General features: G+C 37.2%; 2 protein-coding genes across 4 annotated transcripts; both read left to right on the forward strand.

Annotated features, from left to right (window-relative positions):
- Positions 1-690: 690 nt before the first annotated feature.
- On the forward strand, positions 691-2,152 carry LOC129239294 (splicing factor 3B subunit 4). Of its 2 annotated transcripts, none has more exons than XM_054874690.1 (3): positions 691-801; positions 860-943; positions 1,162-2,152. In XM_054874690.1, exons 1-3 carry the CDS (start codon positions 768-770, stop codon positions 2,046-2,048), a joined length of 1,005 nt encoding a protein of 334 aa, XP_054730665.1. In that variant the 5' UTR covers positions 691-767; the 3' UTR covers positions 2,049-2,152. The 2 variants fall into 2 exon arrangements, with proteins under 2 accessions (XP_054730665.1, XP_054730666.1); XM_054874691.1 differs by having other exon boundaries at positions 786-801; positions 860-939.
- A 2,498-nt stretch (positions 2,153-4,650) lies between these two features.
- LOC129239134 (COA8 family protein CG14806, mitochondrial) lies at positions 4,651-12,355 on the forward strand. Of its 2 annotated transcripts, none has more exons than XM_054874450.1 (2): positions 4,651-4,959; positions 8,820-9,967. In XM_054874450.1, exons 1-2 carry the CDS (start codon positions 4,678-4,680, stop codon positions 8,826-8,828), a joined length of 291 nt encoding a protein of 96 aa, XP_054730425.1. In that variant the 5' UTR covers positions 4,651-4,677; the 3' UTR covers positions 8,829-9,967. The 2 variants fall into 2 exon arrangements, with proteins under 2 accessions (XP_054730425.1, XP_054730424.1); XM_054874449.1 differs by lacking the exon at positions 8,820-9,967 and adding an exon at positions 12,113-12,355 and having other exon boundaries at positions 4,652-4,959.
- Positions 12,356-17,395: the final 5,040 nt, after the last annotated feature.

Raw genomic sequence — 17,395 nt, forward strand, 5'->3', positions numbered from 1 at the left:
ATTCAAATTATTACGTTTGAATTAAAATTAAGACACATAATTGAATTAATTTTAAGACACATAATTATAAATATTTTATCGCATCTTTTTTTCATTAAGCACAAACGAACTGCTTTCGTCAGTTATTTTCTTCGCCTCTTTTCTGGAAGCCCGCTAATTCGCCTTTCAGCTGTTCAAAATCCCATAATGTGTGAATGCTGCCAAGTTTTGAAACGAGCTCATGGGCGCGCTCTCTCTCTCAAAATGAAAGAGTTTCGTATCTTAGTATCTATGGTTATAACTTCCACCACCGGATAAGCAACACCTAGTTTCCCCAGCTGTTTTACTATTGTAATGTATTCCCAGTAGCCCATCAATTAATTTATCTCGCCTCTTATCTGTATTAGTGCTCTTTCGCCGGTCTGATGCCATTTGCTCACACTTTTTCTCATTGCTGGAGAATAGTAAGAACAAATTAATTTCGTCTTCGCTATGAGATCTTAGTTTTAACTTACTTTTATTCTATTACCGGCACTTTCAGCATATAATGGTTTTATCATTAAAAACAAAAACACGAAGGTAAACTATCAAAATGAATTACGACTGCGTAGTGAAATAGGGTTATTCCCGAATTACTTAGAGTCCCAATCACTGGCGATAGAAACATAGCATAATGTGTTCACAATCGATTGAGAATTATCGATTTCTTATTGACTCTTAATGTATATATGTATATGTAAAATATAAACCAATTCTTGCTCGTTCTGTTGTATGATTTTTTCGCTAGAATGGCTGCAGGACCTATTGCCGAAAGGAATCAGGGTAATAAACATGTTATTGTTATTTAAACGACATCGTTATTATTCAATAATTTTTATAGATGCAACTATATATGTTGGCGGTCTTGACGACAAAGTGTCTGAGACTTTACTTTGGGAATTGTTTGTTCAAGCTGGACCGGTGGGTAAGAATTTGCTATATATTTACTTTTATTTTAAAGCATTAATCTATGGTTTGAGTATAATTCGACAATTTTGGATGGCCACATCCTAATATGGGCGATTGTTAACTCTTTAGTTTACTTCTTTTTAAAACTCCTGATTTCAATGCTTCCAAAAACTTCATCACACAAAGTCTTGCTTTCACTATTTTTTTGTTGACTACTAAATTTTTACATTCCAGTAAACGTGCATATGCCCAAGGATCGAGTAACACAAATGCACCAGGGTTATGGTTTTGTAGAATTTCTTAGTGAGGATGATGCAGACTATGCTATTAAAATTATGAATATGATCAAACTCTATGGAAAACCAATACGGGTGAATAAAGCCTCAGCTCACCAAAAAAATCTGGACGTAGGTGCAAATATTTTTATTGGCAATTTGGATCCCGAAGTGGACGAAAAATTACTGTACGATACTTTTTCGGCTTTTGGAGTTATTCTGCAAACTCCAAAAATAATGCGTGATCCAGAAACTGGCAATTCCAAGGGATTTGCTTTCATAAATTTTTCCAGCTTTGAAGCTTCCGATGCTGCTATGGACGCTATGAATGGACAATATCTCTGTAATCGACCTATTTCGGTTTCGTACGCCTTTAAGAAAGATTCTAAAGGAGAGAGACATGGATCTGCGGCCGAACGATTATTAGCAGCCCAAAACCCTTCATCACATGCTGATCGTCCTCATCAGCTATTTGCAGATTCCCCAGTACCGAATATGGTGGCAGTAATTCCCGGACAAATTATTCCACCACCACCACTAATGGCTCCTCCACCTCCGCCTGTATCTTCAAATAACATGTTACCGCCACCTCCGCCGGTTCCCCCTCCACAAGTGACAGGATTTCCAGCTGCTATACCTCCTCCTCCGCTTCCACCCCTCTCTACCGGCCAGCCGCCTTTGCCTCCACCCGTTGGTATTCCACCGCCACCTCGCATGGCAGGTTATACTACATCACCTCATCCACCATTTCCTAATGGCATTCCATCAGTACCTCCCCGTGTTCCTCAGCATAATTGGAGACCACAAGGATTTCCAACACCTCCGCCAGTTGGATACCAATACTGATGGCAGAATTAGCTGCAAATATAATATTTCGTAATTTGTTTAAATGTATTTAAATCCGTTATAAGAAATAAAACTAATTTGAAGATGAAAAAAATTGCAATATACACCTCGTTGCATAGTTCTAAGTGTACAAAAATTTTACTTATAATTTTTATTAGAGAAGATATTTTTATGGCTTGGTGCGTGACTACCATTCGGAGTTGCGTAGATTCGAATCTGTGTGCATGATACAAAAAGTTGTTTCTAATGCTGTCGCCCCTCGGTAGGCAACAACAAACTTCCAAGTCTATTCCTGCCATGAAAAAGCTCCTCATAAAAAACTATTTCCAGTTTGGAGTCGACTTAAAACTGTAGGTCTCTCCATTTGAGGACGCACACCACAAATATGTAGAGAAGCTCGGCTAAACACCTAACAGATGTGTACGCGCCAATAATTTATTTACAATATTACAAAAACATACAATTACTTGTTTTTGCTTGTAGTTAAGCATCACGTCGAAAACAGTTGTTTGTTTTTATGGCGACTCACTTAAAATACCTTAAAAACGATGTTGTATAATGCTACTTATAGATAAATGAATTACTTGCATTTAGTGAAACAACCATCTAGGATACTACGGAACGGAACGGTGGTGAGAATTCATTTACATGGAGCTCTCATTAGTTTCATCGTATCAGTTGTTACGTTTACGTTGTCGAGTGTGAGCACCATTCGTTGCTAAAAAGCTATTGGACTAAGGGATGCTATCAAAATTTTCGATTTTACTTGCGTGTTAAACTAATTCAGGAGAAGGATACATGTGTAGTTCCTATGTTCAATTTGGTATTAATTTTTAGATATAAACTGTACATCCGATTTCAAGGAGCGCATGCCCCATAAAGCCATTTAAACTCAACGATGAAACTTGTATTTATCATATACAGTGTACAGCAGAAGGGTATGTTCAACAATGCAACATACCATTTCAGAGTGAGCAGTGCGTTCAAAAATGCAAATATGGCAGTACTGCAAATGCAACGCGTTCTTAAACGTCATTTTTGTATCAAAAGTCGTGTATTATTTGCAGCAAAAATTTTCACACTGCCAATAAATACGCTAGTACAATGTCTGATGAAAAGTGGGTATTTAATTATTTATATACGATATTTAAACTTTATTTTATTATACTTTTCTTGGTTTTAGTGATTACTTTAGTACATCGGAGATAAAAATACTGCTCAGAGTCCGACTGAGCATGGAGAACGAGTTCACGTCGGGAAGGAGGAAAAAGAGCGTGCTCTGGGCTGAGGTCGTAGATGAAGTAAAAAAGTTAATAAAGATTTAAAAATAGATAGAAACACCGCCCAGCGAAAATTTTCTAATTTACTCATCACATATAAGCGAATAAAAAAAAGATATTAAACTTTTGATATTAAACTTTTGACAAGATATGTCCTTCTTTTAAGCTTTACACGGTTTTTTTTTCTCAAATTTAATAAAATACTATCGGTTTTTTCCTCACATACATCGTCCATGAACAAACTTAGTAACAATTCCATTTTACTGCACAGCGCGTTCATAAATGCAACAAATCTATTTGCAATTTTTCAACAAATCTATCAGTTGCATGAATTGTCACATTGACAGTGCTGCCAGCGCTGCAAGTACTGCGCATTATAATGCGTTTCTGAACATAGCCGAAGTCTTAATACCCTACCACTTCGAAGATGTTTTATAAAAAATATCATGAATATTTTTGAGTGATTTAATATTTTATTCAAAATTAAATAAATCCAATTGTTCCTGTGTGCAATATAAGAAAATATATTATAAAAAGTGTTGATACTCTTGCAATAAATGTTTTGTGTATGAAAAAATTTAATAACAATTTGAGAAAAATTACATTTAATATTTTGGAGGATATCTTCGTAATCGAATAATCTCTTTTAGTCGGTCGGTCGAATAACCTCTTTTAACGAAAAACCAATACACCCACAAAGATTGACTGTTTGGTGCGGTTTATGGGCCGGCGGCATCATTGGGCCGTATTTTTTCCAAAATGAGGCCGGTCATGCAGTTACCGTGAATAGTGTTCGCTATCGTGAGATGATAACGAACTTTTTATGGCCCGAATTGGAAGATATGGATGTGGATGATATGTGGCTTCAGCACATGCCACACAACCTGCGTAACAATGAACTTGTTGAGAGGCGAGTTCCGTGAACATTTTATTTCACGTTCCACCAGACAATCCCATTTTTCAGCGCTTTGTAACCAGTTTTCTTGAAGGATTTTTAAATATAACTACTTCTTTTGTCATTATTTCATTAATAAAAACAATACTACCAACACCTAATGTGGACATGCATCCCAAACCATTACGTCTTCACATCTATGCTTGACCGTTTTAATTGACGTGATGTTGATGTTGATACGAAGTGATGTTGACAAAGAATAGACGTTGACAACCATAATAGGGGTGATTTATTTGGATTTTAACGCAACGTTTTTAGTAACAATACAGTACATTCTACTCGGTACGCAAGTAATTTGTCGATATTCGGTACTCGGTACTTGTATCGATTTATTACAATAATATGAATATATGTATATATATATATATATATATATTGAAATATACATATAGTAATGTATTTTATTACACTGCGTAAATCTATAAGGAAGCATATTCAAATACAAGCCATATACAGGTTTAATGGCAAGATAACCAAATTGAAAGAGAAACCAGACCCAAGGAACATCCCACAGGATTATGTTGGAGCCCCAGATAAGTTATCTAATATACGGTCCTATATTAGACATGTACCTAAGAATGAATCGATACTGGAATGCCGTTTAAGGAACATGCAAGATGAAGTCGAAAAGTGGAATCACGGCTTCTGGAGCAGGCATAATGAAAGGTTCTTTTGCGTAAGTGATTGTGAAAATTTAACTATGTTTTGCGAAAAGAAAAGCTACAGTTCAGTAAAAAAATCTAGAAAGAAGGAAATGAAAGGTAGAAACAAATATTCTCATTTAATTTAAAAATATATATTGGGGGGAATGTTCAGTATAATGACGCACGCTTTGTGGAGGATCCTAAACGTGAAAACCAAACCATCAGGAGACTTATAGTTTTAAGTAATTTATTGTTATATGATAATTGTGTAATTTAGCCAAATGTAGTTTTGCTAGGAACTTCAAAACAAAAAGATGCTCTTATGCAGCTAAGATTTTACAGAGACGTTCGATTAGAAAGGTGTTTGTAAATTGGTAGTAATATTGCGTAGAGTTGTTTACCACAATTTCTCAAATCTTGTCAGTTCAACTCCGGTTTCGCTATCCACAGTATTTTTTGTAGAGCTCTTCTGTGTGGGCAGACTTTGGCCGCGTTTCAAACAAATAACCATTATAAGTTAAAACGCCACAGGTATGTGTCTGTATGGAGACGGGATAACCCCCCATTCCCATCAACACTGAACTCTGGAAATAATTAGTATATGCAACACGCTTTGAAAAAAAGCGATGTGAAGAGGGGAAAGGTTTAAAGGGGGGGAAGAGGGATGTATCCCCATCTTAAAACTGAAAACCGCACCTTGGAGGCTTATAGTTTTTAAGTAATTTAATGTTAAAGTTGTGTAATTTAGCGAAAACTTGGTGTTGCCATACACCTGAATTAAAAACGAAGTGAGATGATCAGTGGGGAGTTAATTGTAAATCTGCAGTATTTTTTGCTAGAAACATTTTTGAAAATATAAACATACAAAAAAAGCGTTGCAGGAGGAAATTTAAAATAAAAACAGTGCGATTGTCAGGATTATGTTATGCAGTAAATTCCGCGAATCTGGTCCAATCAGCTTTGTGAAAGTTGATGTATGACCGGTGATCCGCGGAAACAAAGTCGGCAGGTTTCTCGATCGAGATGATAATGTGCAAGTGGTCTGATGCAAGCAATAGCAGAGGTCGCCAGGTTATGCTATTTATCAGACCTGCGCTATCAATTGTTATGTCAGGCGAGCTGCTGCAATTGCCCACTACCCTGGTGGGGGCGTCGTCGTTTACAGTGCTGAATGTCGAATCGTCTATCTGCTCGGCCAATAGCTGTCCCGCACGATCATTTGGCAGGCTTGAATGCCAAAGATCGTGATGCGCGTTAAAGTCACCAACTACCAATCAGTTTTCTCCCCTGATGAGCTCACCAATATAAGGGAGATATCCTGCCGGGCAGCAGGTGACAGGGGGTATGTGAATATTATATATTTCGAGCTCGGCTTCGCCTGACCGGACAGCTATACCTTGACATTCTAGGGTGCTGTCCCTGCGGTCGATGCCTTCATCGATGAGACGATACTGCACTGAATGGTGGGTTATGAACGCTAGGCCACCACCGTTGTAGCCGTCCCTGGTAATCAGGGGGGAGCTAGCGCGCAGTTTTGTCTCCTGGACCACAGCTATCTTGATACCATACCGGCTCATGAAGTCGACTATTTCGTCAATCTTGCTCGTGAGTCCGTTGCAGTTCAGTTGCAATAGCTTGAAGCTTCGCGGGAGTATGGTCGCAACTCGGGGGTGAGGGATGCGTGATGTTGACTGCGTTGGTCCTGCTGTGCGTTCCGCAAAATTGGTTGTGGCCTGATGTTGACTGGTGGCCGCGCCACTGGGGGCGGTTGCGGGTGCAGAGTTCTGCAGCAGGGGGCAACGTAGTCGCGTGTCCACTCACGGGTGGTGTGCAGGCCGGAGCACCTCCGAAAATGGCACAAGCCACTGCAAGAATTGCATTGGACAGTTGTCAAGTTCCGAGGAACTACGGTCTGACACACGGAGCAGACTGTGCGGGGGACCAAGTGCTGCTGGTGTGTCCCCGCACTGGGGTAGGAGCAGGAGGGTTGTAGGTCAGAGAGGGAGTTGTGTTGCTCGTGGGGGCTCCTTACCGTTGAGGTGTTGATGTGGCGGGGTGTTCGGAAGCTACCCAGAGCATACTTGGGCTAATCCCGGAAGTTGTGTGCTACTTGAACCATATGCAAAAGAATCGTCCTGGCCACTCCCAAGTGAATGGCGATCAGTAACTTTCCCCACTTGCGTGGACTTCTACATATGGAACCATCCTCGTCTACTATTGCTATATTAAAAGCCCTGTGGATGTCAGACATGGTCAAAAATTCGAAGAATCTTCGATTGTTGTCATTGGATTTTTACTATAGAATATGAGTTTTTTAGTCTTCCCCACACCTGTAGTCCATATAGCCAGATTGGTTTTTCTTTTATTTGCTTGGCTTATATATATGGTATCGTCTGCGAACGTAGCAATTGAAGAATTAGTTTCGTCAGGAGGTGGTATTTCTGCGGTGAATAAAACATATAGTAGTGGTCTAAGAACGCTTCCTTGCGGAACTCCAGCTATTATTTGATGAATATCTGATCATTGATTGTCATATTTAATATAGGAGCTTCGGTCGGTTAGGTAGCTGTTTATGTTGAGATAGTAGTCAAGAAAAAATGCTACCTCTTTTATTTTGTGGAGTAAGCCTTTGTGCCACACTTTGTCAAACACTTTTTAGCTACGTCCAAAAATACTGCGGCACAGTATCGATTGTTTATTGGATTTTATTTTTATTTCTATGGATCTGTTGAAAAGAAGACATTTTTTCTAAATCCAAATTGGTGATCCGGTGTTATACGTTTTGGGTCTAAAAATTGGCTTATTCGATCATGCAGTAATTTTTCAGCAATTTTAGATATTGTCGGTAATAAGCTTATTGGTCTATACGATGACACGGTAGTTGGATCTTTACCCGGTTTTGGCAATGCAATAATTTCTGCCACTTCCCAGAGTTTCGGATAATATTGTAAGCAAAACATTGCCTTAAAAACGTTTTGCAAAAATATATAACTTCTGCTCAAATATGAACGAGACGGTATCAATAAAACGGCCCGCGGATGACATATGGCAAAAATAATTTTTTTGTTTTTTGGTAGGACTGTTATAAGCTTACATGGCAAATTTCAGCGTGATATGTCACATAGTTTGTTTTCTGTGCTACTGTAAACAAGTCAAGATCGAGTGAGTTCTTCGAATTCTCCTTTATGACTTCAATTGTCTCAAAATGTTTTCCACGGAGCGGCAACTTGAGCTTGGGAAACAGGAAAAAGTCACATGGAGCCATATCAGGCGAATACGGTGCTTGCGGAACGATATTAACATTATTTTTGTTCAAATTATCGCGAACAAGACGTGATGTGTAAGCTGGTGCATTATCGTGATGCAAGAACCATGACTTGTTGTCCCACAATTCCTTCCTTTTAAGACGAATGTTCTCGCGCAAACGTTTAAAACGTCTAAATAATATTCAGCGTTAACCGATTTTGCGATTTGTGCGATTTTCAAGCACAATTTCCTTTACTTTTCCGATGTTTTCGTCGTTTACTGATGTTGCTGGACGACGTTCATGAGGCAAGTTTGCAACCGATGTACGGCCCTCTTGGAACGATTTTTACCACTGGAAAACACGTGCACGCGATAGAGCAGAGATTTTTAAGGCGTCTGAAGCCGAAATTTTGTTGGAATAACAAAATTTCAAACAAATTCTTTGAATTTCCATCGTTAAATTCGAAGAACACACTCGAGCTTGACTTGTTTACAGTAGCACAGTAGCAATTAAAATTTTAATTTTATCACTTGTGTCCATTCCATATTCTTTAAAAGCGTTGTAATTATATTCATCATATTTGTCATTTGGTTGACTAGGGATTTTACCATGTCTTTAAGCTCTTCAATATCATTGTTTTTCCAGATTTGTTAATCAGTTCCTGGTCTGCTTTATGTTCCCTTGAAAAAGATGCAACATCAGCATAGCTTACTCCGGGAATTATGATGTTGTTGTTGTAGCAGCATAAACATTCCCCATACTTACATACGGTGAATGCTGCTGGAGTGACAGTCCTTGGCCGGATATAAATCCGGGTCGTTTCGGTAACGTAGAACCGACTGTCGTGGAAACGGGAAACGGGAATTATGATTGTTACGGCTGTTGTTATTGGTGTATTTTTTTTCGTGTTTAATGTTAATTTTTTATTAATTATTATTAAGTGCTCTATAAATTTTGCATACTTTATAGTTGGCGGCGTGGTTATCTCCACATAAAGCGCATTTAAGTTCCTTTGTTTGGTTATTGCATTGCATTGAAGGATTTCTACCACCGCATTTCACTCATACTGGATCCCTTGTACAGTAATTTTATGTGTGCCCATATTCCTGGCACTGTGAAATGGTGCGCTTATGGTGAGGTGCTTCAAAGATTACTATGCAGCTCCGTAGCTTGTTTATATTGTAAATGTCTTTGTTGTTGCCACTTGCTTGTAGTACGATAAAAAATAATGGTAGAGGTTTTTGTTGATCTTTGTATTATATTATTATGGTAATGTTAAGTACTTAGTGGCCTTTTTCATTTAATTCTTTTCTGATTTCTTCGTGGTCTGTAGAGTGGTGCATATTTCGTAAGACTACTTTAAATCCTCTCTCACTTCTTGGCCTAAATGTATACAATTTCGTTCCTTTTTCTTTTAGCACGTGATGTAATTAGTAAATATTTGCAAATTTTCTGCTTGAACGCGAAATTCATTATTTGCTAAACTTGTTCGAGTGAAGCTGTTATTTGCTACTTCATTTTAAGCACTCTTTAATGTTTTTATGCATTCTACACCTTGAACATATATTGACGGAGGCTTATATTTTTTTTCTTTATCGCCTTTATTTACATTTTGTGACAAAGAATCTTTAATTTGCCCACTGTTTGCAGTTCGAGCAAGTTCTGCTTCATCATCCACATCCAAAGCTGTAAATTTGTTTGTAGAAGAAGTTCAACTCAGCCAGTAATTTAGCAGCTTACCACAAAATTAACAAAAAAGTAAAAGTCTAAAATTATATACAGTATAATATATATTATACAGGGTGGCTGATGAATTTTGCTACATTAAGAAACTCAAATAACTTTTTTTTTAGTGTATGGAATTCATTTATTTTTTTTCAAGTTGAAGGTCATTAAGTTTTATTAAATGTAGCTTAACTAGTTTTAAAAATAATTGAATTTAAATGCCCCCATGCTCGTTGACACAAGTGCGGCATCTTAGTAAAAAGTTGTTCATTGCTGCTTTGAGAGTTGCGACAGGAATAGCCGCAATTGTTGCCCGAATGGATTGTTTTAGTTCATCCAAATTTGTTGGCTTTGTTTTATAAACTTCTTGTTTACATAAACCCCACAAGAAAAAGTCAGGTGCAGTAAGGTCAGGCGACCTGGGGGGCCAACGAAATTCGGAGTTTCTTGAAATCAGTTTATTGGGAAATTTTCGTCGCAACTCTGTCATAACAGTCTGGGCTATGTGAGACGTTGCCCCATCTTGTTGAAACCACACAGAGTTGAAAGGAATTCTCTTTCGGCGTAGTTCTGGATAGAAAAATTCTTTCAGCATTTTCAAATAACGGTCTCCAGTAACCGTAACGGTGTGACCATTTTCTTCAAAAAAATAAGGCCCGACAATACAGCGTGAAGAAACCGCACAACACAATGTCACGCGAAGAGGATGCAATTCCGTCTCGTGGAGTATCTGTGGGTTAGAAGTACTCCATATTCGACAATTTTGTTTGTTCACATTGCCGTTTAAATCGAAATGAGCTTCATCAGACATGAAAAGGCAGTTTAACATGTTTTGGTCTTCTTCCACCATTTGCAGGATCTTCTGGCAAAATTCCAACGAATCGGCAAGTCTGCTGCATTCAGTTTGTTAACCATTTGAATTTTGTAGGGAAATAAGTCTAAATCTTTGTGCATTATTGTTTGCAAAGACTGCCGGCTGACACCAAGTTGAGCAGATAAGCTTCTTGTTGAAACCCTTGGATTGCTTTGTATAGCTGCAGCTACAGCAGCGATCGTTTCCTCCGTCCGAACTGGTGGGTTTCGATGATAAGGCCTTCTTGCGACTGTTCCTTGCTCAGCAAAATTATTCACCAGTCTCATTATGGTCCATCTGCTCGGGGGATCGCCGCCAAACATCCGCCTGTACTCTCTCTGTACCAAAACTACGGACTCCAGTGCGTGATAGCGGCGGACTATCCAAATTCTTGTTTGCGTGTCCCAGTTATCCATTTTAATAAATTTTAAAGATCAATCTGCAAATTAAAACAAAAATGGAACAGATAACTTAAAAAGAAAAAAAGTTATTCAATTTTTTTTGGTAGCGGCTTTCATCAGCCACCCTGTATTATACATACATAAATGCAAAAGCAAATGAAAAAAAAAAATGATTTTACATCAAGCGCTTTAGTACTAAAGTAAACTAAGCAAAACAACATTTTTAATAAAGAAATCTTTTGAAAATGTGCAAAATTAAAAAGAAAATATGAATAAATGTTAATAAAAAACAAAATGTACCGCTACCGAAAAATTCCACCTGCAAAAGAAGTGGCGCGTTAGTTAGCAAAGGATTCAAACATTCAAGAACTCAGCTTAAAACGGAAAGTTCGAACACTTCAAAATTCAAAACTCAAAAACTCAGCTCTAAGCTGAAAGTCCGGAAACCAACCTTTTCAAAATTTAAAACTGAATTCAAAAATTCGAAATAAATTTCGTTTATTTATATTTAAAATCACACTCTGAAACCCCCATCTCTAATCCAAAGCCCCTTCTTCCATTTCTTTCACCTGCCTGGTTCCTTCGCTTCCTTTAACTAACGCGGACGCTTTATTTTGTTTTACAAAAAAGTATTTTAAAATAAATTGTTAATTATTATTGATATTATAATTTTGGAAATTAATATACGAGTAAATACTGGAAATTCTGCTTTCACCTTGAAATTTTTTTAACTTGAATAATATACAAGGTAAATAAATAGTCGGAGATATATTTTATTTATTTATTTCTTCATTACATTCTGAAGTTATAAAACCAGAAGAATGCTAATGACAATAAGACATTTATTAAAGTATACTATAATATTTTTATTTTATTTTTTTCTAGTCTTAAATGAAAATAGAAATTGAACCTCAAATGAATAATCATATAACTTTAAACATATCTAACATTCTTTTTAGGAACGGGAGGACTTTGTTAATGCGTCTATGTCTGGAAACAAAACGGAAGTATCAGCAGATAAAATGAGCGAATTCTATAAGTCATTTTTAGATAAGAATAGAGGAACTCATATCCGCTATAATTACTTATGGTATTTAAAAAATTGTGAAATGTTAAAACTATCTTTTAGAGTTTATATTGAGCGACTTTTGAAAAAATTTAAATAAATTTCATTCATTTCATTTTTGTGAAGAAAAAACTAATTTGTTAACATTTTATTTTAAGTAAACCACATTGTTTTGAGTGCATTTATTTTATTGGAGAGAAAATGCCTTGGATGTTGATCCAATGATATAGGGAGAATTCCATTTCCAGCATTGCGTAATGACGTTCCTATGTATTTTTTTGAGTTTCGGAAAATATTGTAAGCAAAACATTGCATTAAAAACGTTTTGCAAAAATATAAATGCCTTGGATGTTGATCCAATGATATAGGAAAAATTCCATTTCCAGCATTGCGTAATGACGTTCCTATGTATTTTTTTGATCAGAGTAACAGCAACAATAAATATCAAAAAAGTTAACGAATATAAAATTTCGAATCACTTCCACAAACACTTGTTTTTCAAGAAATAAGTAAAAAGTGTCGCCATCGATGGAAATAGGAATTATTTCGGAAGGTGAAATTTATAAGCTCTAAAAGGGTCGAATATTTTGCGTGCTTCTTGGGTTACCCAGCTAAGTGTCGCGATCAGTTCCCACTGGAACAAACCGATCATTTGTATGGGTGTTGGCATCACTGATATAAAACTTCTATAGTACGGAGATGAATAGAGGTAAACGATTTATAAAGAACAACTCTACTTGTTGTTGAAAATGGATTCGGGATACATTAACCAAGACTCAGACGATTACTTTATTTCAAGAAAAATACAGACTTGGACAATAGTTAAAATAATTATATGTTTATGTATTCTACGCAACTTTCGCGATTTGCAACATGACAGCATTGAAGATAAAACATTAATAGAATGAATAGATGAAGGATCTGTAAAGGATACACATTTTAAAAACGATTTTTGAACAGAAAATATTAAAAAAAAATTTTTTTTTTTATTTATTGAAACGTTATAAATAAATAGATACATTTCATGTTATTACACCTAGTTATATAACTAACAAGCAATTTTAGTTTGTGAATTTATGAATCCACTTATTAATAACCACTAGGTCCAGTGGTTTCGTCCTCTTCAGCCTCCTAGTATATATTGCTTCATCGCAAAGAGATGAGGCTTCAGTATTGACATGTTGCTCAATCCTATTGACATGCTTGACACCGCAGAGATTTATCATTTCATTGACTGTGTGCAATTGTAGGTCTCTATATAGGTCGTCATTCCGTATATACCAGGGGGCTTTTACGATGTCCCGGATAACCTTTTTTTTTTTGAAAACGTTGAATGATTTCTACATTACTTTTTGCAGGGCATCCCCACAGTTGAGCTCCATAAGTCCACACTGGCCTAAGGATTTGTTTGTAAATTAACAATTTATTTTCAATGCGTAATTGACACGTTCTGCCGATAAGCTAGTAAAATTTTCTATAATTAAAATTGAGTTCAGCGACTTTTTAACATGTTCCTTCCACCTGAGCTTAGTGTCTAATGTCATGCCCAAGTAGTTTGCTGTACAAGCATACGGAACGTTTGCGGAAAATATTTGAATGGGTTTGTAGATAACTTTTTTGTTTGTAAAGTTTACGTGTACCGATTTAGTGTCGTTAAGTTTATTATTCCTCAAACTAGTCCAGTTTGTTATAATAGTAATCGATTCCTGTAGCTTCGCAGTAGATTCATCCACGTTTTCGCCAACAGCGAGGACGCACGTATCGTCCGCAAACGTCGCTATTTTGCAGAATTTAGGAACAGGCAAATCGGAAGTATACAACAAGTATAATACAGGTCCAAGAATGCTGCCTGCCCATGTTTTACGCGAAAGTATCGATCTTCAATATAAGAAGTCAATAATTCAGTGAATTCCATCGGAAGTAACGTCTTAAGTTTATAAATCAGTCCCTCATGCCAGACTTTATCAAAAGCCTGAGCTACATCTAGGAAAATCGCAGAGCAGATGTTATTTTTTTCCCAGAGACTCTTCTATTGTGTGAACTATTCGATGAACTTGGTCTATCGTCGAGTGTTTTTCTCTGAAGCCAAATTAATGTGTTGGAATTAGTTGCTTGAGTGAAATTATTTCTTTTATGCGCAAGACAAATAGTTTCTCGAAAAGTTTTCCCATGAGTGGTAGTAATGAAATTGGGCGATATGAGGCTGCCCCGTTTGTTGTTGTTGTTGTTGTTGTTGTAGCAGCAAAAACATTCCCCATACTTATGTACATACGGGGAATGCTGCTGGAGTGACAGTCCTTGGCCGGATATAAATCCGGGTCGTTTCGGTAACGTAGAACCGACTGTCGTGGAAACGCTGCCTCGTTTGTGTTTTGTCCTGCCTTAGTGATCATTATGATCTCTAAAAATTTACCAATGTAATGGGATATATTTCAGGCTAATGCACGCATTTATAATCGTTGTTAGTTTAATTAATTAATGCCTTGTATGTTAGGTTTTTAAAAACAACCGAGGAGTATAAGGTCAAAACCAGGACTCTTCTTTGTTTTCAATTTAGATATTTGTGATGATACTTCCTCTGGTGTAAATAGTTCAAATTCGCAAAATTCTTGAACCGCTGGAGGTGGGGTGAAGCTATCATATCTTTCGTGGGGTTGAAATATCTTTTTAAGATGTTCCGCAAAGACCTCGGCTTTCTCAATGTCGCTTTTTGCCCAAACTTGGGAATTATTAATTGTTTTGATCGGAGGATTGTGGATAATTGGCTTTTTTAAATTTGCTGTAGTTTTCCAAAGCGAATAATCAGCTTTTTTATCTGCTGATAGGTTTTGACTTTTTGTATTGAACGCTCGATTTTTATGTTCTTGTATTTTGTCTTTGAGCAATTTGGTCAGTTTGTTTAGCTCAGTTTTTAAAGGAGGAAATCTTGTTGTTTGCATTTTTTTCGCGAGGATATTTATAGGGAATGTATTTTGGTGTCAATTCTGGAGTGCTTAACCAAGCAAATTTCTGTATTTGCATTGTAATATCTGTTGTTTCCTTTTCGATGTCATACGCGTTGGTAATTGATGTATCTATATTTACATAGATGTCAAGTTTGTGTTTGAAGAACCCCCAGTCCGTACACTTATTTGAAAGCGCACAGTTTCTTACGTTCTGTTTTATTACGCCACTAATAGAGAGTAAGATTTTTGGACCTTTGCACGTTGGCAACGGCGAATATCGTAGACGATGGAGCGATGAGCTGTATGAGCTTTACGACGACATAGACATAGCGCAGCGAATAAAGATCCAGCGGCTTCGTTGGCTGGGTCATGTCGTCCGAATGGATACAAACGCTCCGGCTTTGAAAGTATTTGATGCGGTACCAGCTGGTGGTAGCAGAGGAAGAGGAAGGCCTCCTCTGCGTTGGAAAGATCAGATGGAGAAGAACTCGGCTTCACTTGGTGTGTCCAATTGGCGCCGGTTAGCACGAGAAAGAAACGACTAGCGCGCTTTGCTAATCTCGGCCAAAATAGCGTAAGCGGTTATCGCGCCAATTAAGAAGAAGAAGAATAGTGATAAATATAGGTGAGTGATCTGAATTTAGATCCAAGCCATCTTCAACTGATATCATATTGCTCGGAATATGTCTGACGATAAAAAAGTCGATCAGGTCGGCGGATTTATCAGGATCAGTTGGCCAGTATGTTGGTTTACCTGTAGATACTACTCGACAACCTAGATCTTCAGCGGCTTTCCAGAGTTCACGACCCTTGGTAGTTGTTAAGCGCGAGCCCCAATTAACGTGATTGGCGTTAAAATCGCCACCAATGACGAACCTTCCTTTATGTCTATTAGGAAGTTGTTTGTATTCTTCTATTTTAATGTTATGCCTTGGCGGGCTATATAACGCTGTCACAAAGAGATCCGTTCCAAGTAAATTGATGAGGTTTGAAATTCTGATGAGCAGATTTTGTCTTCTTCATGGTGTTCTATAGTTTTCTTAATTATGACTGAGCTACCTGCTCTGGCATTATTAAGGGGATGATTAGAGCCGTATGAACTGTAGTTTTGAAAAAGCGTAAACGATTGGAAGTTAAGTGCATTTCAGATATTAAACATATATCAATATTCTCTTTGTTCAATAAAAGTTCAAGCTCGTGTTTGTGCTTCAAGAGACCGTTTGCGTTCCTATCCATAATTTTAATATGATTTTTTTTCGTCATATACAACATTTGCAGCCTTTTCAAGTTTTACAATGCGGCCAAGCAAGAGTGTATTAAAAGATGTTTGGGACAAAATATCGTCGTTCTTCGGTTCAGTTGGCTTTTCTGCAACAATTGCAGCGAAGGTTTTACCGTTCTCAACATGCGAATCACGCACTGGTTTTTGTAATTTTTTAACTTCTGGCTCTTTTTGACCGGCAATTCTTTTGTTACGTTGTTTTTGCAATTCTTAGCAACTTGGCAACCTCTATAGCTCGCTGGGTGATTTTGGCCACAGTTACAGCCAAGGTGGATTTAATAAGGTGACAGCATTCACCCAGCTGAATTTTTCGCCGTAGGGATGGCTTACGTCAAAATGATATGCTTTGTTTGTATGTATTGGTATGTTTACATTCGTATGTTTACATTTGCTTGCTGATTTTGACATGATGCTTGCACCAAACGCAACAACAAATACATGTAGGGTTTTACTTATATGTGTTTGCTGTCACCTGTAATAAATTCGCCTTGGTTACAGCACTTAGGCAGCTCGTTGTCCTTTTTAGTGCAATCAATTGTTGTACGGCAGTAATTTTTCGTGTGCATGTATCCTTGGCAGGTTTTGCACTGTGGGATTAATTTTGAAGGTTTGATCGATTCAATCTTTATGATTGTTTTAAGAATTTGTTTTATTTCGTAAATCTTTTTATGTCTTCTGTAGCATCGAAGCACAGAGTGAACATATTTAAAGGTTGCTTAGTCTTCCATTTCAATTTTTTGAATGCGCTTATAGCTTTCAGGCCTTGCCTTTGAAGATCTTCAACAATTTCTTCTGGTTGGCATGCGTGATGCAGGTTTTTGGCTATTACGCGTATTTGTCCTGTTTGCTTGTTTTCGTATGAATGCCAAGCTAGTTTGGACTACAGTTTGCTTGTATTATAATAGATCTATAGTCTGTGCTATCGTACACATTTACTTTTATTTGGTCT

This window comes from Anastrepha obliqua, chromosome 2 (genome assembly GCF_027943255.1).
Source record: "Anastrepha obliqua isolate idAnaObli1 chromosome 2, idAnaObli1_1.0, whole genome shotgun sequence".
Lineage (NCBI taxonomy): Eukaryota > Metazoa > Arthropoda > Insecta > Diptera > Tephritidae > Anastrepha > Anastrepha obliqua.

Bases quoted from the DNA above. Each gene is read 5' to 3' on its own strand.
- LOC129239294 (XM_054874690.1), top strand. From the start codon at position 768: ATGGCTGCAGGACCTATTGCCGAAAGGAATCAGG. The intron at 802-859 runs GTAATAAACATG...TAATTTTTATAG, and splicing joins TATTGCCGAAAGGAATCAGG to ATGCAACTATATATGTTGGC. The intron at 944-1,161 runs GTAAGAATTTGC...TTTACATTCCAG, and splicing joins TGTTCAAGCTGGACCGGTGG to TAAACGTGCATATGCCCAAG.
- LOC129239134 (XM_054874449.1), top strand. From the start codon at position 4,678: ATGTATTTTATTACACTGCGTAAATCTATAAGGAAGCATATTCAAATA. The intron at 4,960-12,112 runs GTAAGTGATTGT...CATTCTTTTTAG, and splicing joins ATAATGAAAGGTTCTTTTGC to GAACGGGAGGACTTTGTTAA.